Consider the following 4,056-nt stretch of genomic DNA (forward strand, 5'->3'; position numbering starts at 1 on the left):
ATGGTAATAAACAAGAAGTTCGCTTCGGCTTGCGTCAACGCCGATAATATTGACAACAAATTGACAGAAATCAACTTAATCGAGTTTAACGGTTTTATCGTGATTATAAGGCGACGAACGACAAACATACATAAAAAAGTAACAAATTAATTTTAGACAAATTAACAAACAAAAAGAGAAAAAAAAAATAATGAGAGCAAGTGCTCGCTTTACTTATCGTCTCCGCCCACCGTGCCGGAAGTCATTGACATCTCTTGATTGATGTCAACAGGGAGATAACAAATTTTTATGATAGGGCGCTTATATTCGGCGCGGCTCGTTCAGACGGTGACGACTCTCGTCAAGCCGTTGGCGCCGGGATGACACGCAATTCGGCCGAGCTCCCAATAACTCGGAGGAGCTTGCGGATTTCGTAAGAGAACTAATTGTCCGACGCGCGCTAATTTTCGCACAATTCGCCATTTCGAGCGTTGTTGGAAGGTGAGCAGGTAATCGTTGCGCCAAGATCTCCAAAAACCTTCGGTGATGCGCTGCGTAATCTGCCAGCGCGACAGTCGATTTTCGTGCAGGTCGAGAACGCTGAGTTCGGGAGATGCCACTAGCGGGGCGCCGATTAAAAAATGCCCAGGAGTCAGGACGCGGTAGTCCTCCAGATTTTCGGAGACGGCGGATAGCGGTCGAGAATTTAGACACGATTCGATCCTACAGAGGAGGGTGTTCATTTCCTCGTACGTGAGGGTGTGCGCACCTTATACATCGTTTGAGATGCGTTTTGACGCTACGCACACCGGCCTCCCAGAGACCGCCGAAATGTGGGGCGGCAGGGGGGAGGAAATGCCACGATGTTTTTTCGCAAGCGGTCGCCTCAATAAAAGTCGGATTGCGGAGGGCGCGACGATGGGCATTGGCTAATTCGCGATCGGCTCCTTGAAAAGTTGTGCCATTATCGCAATACATCCTTTGTGGAAGACCTCGTCTTGACACAAACCGATGATACGCTGCGATAAAGGTTGCGGAAGTGTAATCGGTCACGATTTCAAGATGGATAGTCTTAGTCGTGAAACATACGAACAGGGCGATGTACGCTTTATGCGATTTATGTCCGCGCCCGGGTGCACTTCGCAACAGAATGGGACCAGCATAGTCGACTCCCGTGTGTGAAAAAGGTCGCGCCGCGCGGTTTACGCGAGCCGACGGAAGATCTTCCATGAGTTCGTTTGGAATGGTCGCAGCCTCGCGGACACATCGCACGCATTTATGAAGAACGGCGCGGACGCAAGTACGGAGAATCCAGAATTCGGATCGTAAGGATGCAAGAGTCAGTTGTGAACTGCCGTGTAGCATGCGATGATGGTGATGATCGATGATGAGAGAAAGGAGGGGATGCGACCGAAGGACGATCGGATACTTCGTCGAATCTGGCAGGTGAGCGTGACGTAGACGTCCGCGGACGCGGATGAGTCCGTCGGCGCTCAGCGAAGGATTGAGAGATGCAAGTGGACTGGATTTGGACACGGATCGCTCCGCAGCGAGACAGGCTAATTCGGCGGGGAACATAGCTGCCTGTATACATCGGAGCCAGTACACTTTGGCTGCAGCGATTTTGTCGACCCGCGAACTGAGTTCGAATGATTGGTTTCGCGGTCGCGCGAGATTCCCGAATCGAATGAGATACGAGGTCACGCGAAGCAATTTCGGCCAGGATGAGAAGCGAAACGCGAGATCCCATAGTTCCGGAGGACCCTGAGAGTCCGCGACGTGTACGTTTCGCTTTTCCAAAAGATCGTTGGGTGTGATCTCATCTTGAACGAGGTGGCCGTTCGGCCAAGAGGTCGGAGGGAGGGACAGTAACGGGGGTCCGTGCCACCATAACGGGTGTTAAGCTAGCTCGTCCGGAGCAATCCCACGGGACGCGGCATCGGCTGCGTTATCGTGAGTAGCCACAGGGATGTCTGGTAAGATTGTTTAAATGGACGCGACGCGATTTGCTACGAACGTTCGCCAGCAGGACGGCGATTTACTTAGCCAGGCGAGCGTTATTGTGGAATCCGTCTAACAATATGCCTCGATGTTCGGCAGTTGAAGCGTCGTTCGAACGAACTGCACGAGACGCGAGAGATGTGCAGCGGCCAGCTCAAGACGCGGAACGCTTAGTGTTTTGAAGGGGGCGACCTTTGACTTCGCGGCGAGCAAGCAAACATCGATCGATCCGTCGATGTGAATGTTACGGAGGTAGACTACCGCCGCGTAGGCTTTCGTAGAGGCGTTTGAGAAGCTGTGTAACTCAGCTTTCAAGGTATGAGAGCCGGATCGCGTCCAGCGCGCGATTTCGAGTTGGTGAAGGCACGATAATTTAGAATGATACCGTTCCCAGGCGGTTGCGTAATCAACGAGAATGTCGTCGTCCCAATCGCATTTTAGTTGCCACAAGGTTTGCAGGAAGATTTTCGCGGTAATCACGATGGGGGTGATCCAACCAAGCGGATCAAACAATCTTGCGATGGTCGATAAGATCTCGCGTTTCGTTTTCGAGACATGTACCGGGAGAGAAACTTTAACTTGAAAGATATCGCGACCCGGGTCCCACGTGAGACCTAGCACGTTCAGTCGCTCATCGTCGTGTAGATCTTTCGAACAGGCCAGGCCGTGATCGGACGGATCAATATCCGACAGAAGATCCTCGCAATTGCTCACCCACTTTCTCAAGCGAAAACCGCCCTTTGATAATAAAGCGACAAGTTGATCGCGAGTCTGGCGCGCGAGAATTTTATCATCGGCGCCGAACACGCTGTCGTCGACGTAAAGTTGCGACAGGAAGACCGGTACCGCGAGCGGGAACGAGGCGCCTTCGTCTTGCGCTAACTGTCGCACCACACGGAGAGCGAGGTAAGGAGCGGAGGCGGTGCCGTAGGTAACGGTGAGTAATTGATACTCATCGACTGGTTGTTCCGGAGACTCGCGCCACAGAATCCTCTGGTAGTCAACATTGCGTTGATCGACTAGTATCTGTCGATACATCTTTGCGATGTCGGCAGTGTAGACATAGCGATGTTGACGCCATCGCATTAGCACTGTGACGGGATTGAGCTGGAGCTTAGGCCCGACCAGCAAGTGGTCGTTTAGGGACGTTTCGTCCGAGGTTCGGCACGACGCGTTGAAAACAACGCGTAAGCGCGTTGTCGCACTGCTGTCTCGTACGACAGCGTGATGCGGGATATAATAGCGGTGGGAGACATCCTCCCGGTGATTATCGGGTGGCGCGATGGTCATATGGGGCCGAGTTGACGATATTCGGTAAGGAAATCGCGATAGGCGGAAGCCGTATCCGGCTGGCGAAGGAAACGCCGTTCGAGACGTTGAAGGCTGGCGAAGGCGACGGCGCGCGATTCGCCTAATGACATTGCGGTGTGACCTTTAAAGGGCAACCGAACTACGTAGCGCCCTTGAGGCGTGCGGTAATGAGTGGACGAAAAATGTTCCTCACACTCGAGATCTTCGGGGTTTGGATGAGAGGAGAGAGGAATGTCCTCGACTTCCCAAAATCTACGGAGACTAAAATCGAGAGAGTCGAGGATGGTTCCGTGGTGCACCTGCACGGATGAGCGCGGATTGGTGAGGATGGGAGTGACGGGTCCGGAGAGGATACACCCAAAGTAGTTTTTTGAGCCGTGGGCTCGTTAACGGATTCTTTTCGAACACCGTCGAGGAGGATTAGGCCATACGGCCTTGCCTGGAACAATGGCTAGGCAGTGCCAAGGGGGGTGTATCCTATCGGATGACACAGGTGCTCACCGGACACGGCTGTTTCGGGGGAGTACCTGTGTCGCATAAGGAAGGAGCGCACGGCACGGTGCCACCACTGCCGACTGCTGCGGAAGAGACACCGCTGGCCACACACTTCCTGGAGTGGCTGGTCGAAAAAAAGGAGGAAGCTTGAGGCGGCCAATAGGGGGCGGGGGGCTTCTCGCTACCAACAGTAGTCAAAGAGATGGTAGCGAGAGAAGAAGTGGGCAGGCGTTCTCCTCCTTCTGCGAGAGCACCCTCTCGGGTGAGGAG

At 53.4% G+C, this 4,056-nt stretch overlaps 2 protein-coding genes across 2 annotated transcripts; both read right to left on the reverse strand.

Moving 5' to 3' along the window:
* Window positions 1-908: 908 nt before the first annotated feature.
* On the reverse strand, window positions 909-1,557 carry LOC146722440 (uncharacterized). Its single transcript, XM_085484774.1, has 2 exons — window positions 1,069-1,557; window positions 909-998 (listed from the first exon to the last, which is right to left on the reverse strand). Exons 1-2 carry the CDS (start codon window positions 1,555-1,557, stop codon window positions 909-911), a joined length of 579 nt encoding a protein of 192 aa, XP_085340900.1.
* A 495-nt stretch (window positions 1,558-2,052) lies between these two features.
* LOC114928259 (uncharacterized) lies at window positions 2,053-3,270 on the reverse strand. Its single transcript, XM_029299342.2, has one exon. It carries the CDS (start codon window positions 3,268-3,270, stop codon window positions 2,053-2,055), a length of 1,218 nt encoding a protein of 405 aa, XP_029155175.2.
* Window positions 3,271-4,056: the final 786 nt, after the last annotated feature.

Source organism: Nylanderia fulva, unplaced genomic scaffold (genome assembly GCF_048542155.1).
Source record: "Nylanderia fulva isolate GAGA-0341 unplaced genomic scaffold, ASM4854215v1 Scaffold313, whole genome shotgun sequence".
Classification (NCBI taxonomy): Eukaryota; Metazoa; Arthropoda; class Insecta; order Hymenoptera; family Formicidae; genus Nylanderia; species Nylanderia fulva.

Bases quoted from the DNA above. Each gene is read 5' to 3' on its own strand.
- LOC146722440 (XM_085484774.1), bottom strand. From the start codon at position 1,557: ATGTTCCCCGCCGAATTAGCCTGTCTCGCTGCGGAGCGATCCGTGTCC. The intron at 999-1,068 runs GTATGTTTCACG...CCTTTATCGCAG, and splicing joins AAGCGTACATCGCCCTGTTC to CGTATCATCGGTTTGTGTCA.
- LOC114928259 (XM_029299342.2), bottom strand. From the start codon at position 3,270: ATGACCATCGCGCCACCCGATAATCACCGGGAGGATGTCTCCCACCGC.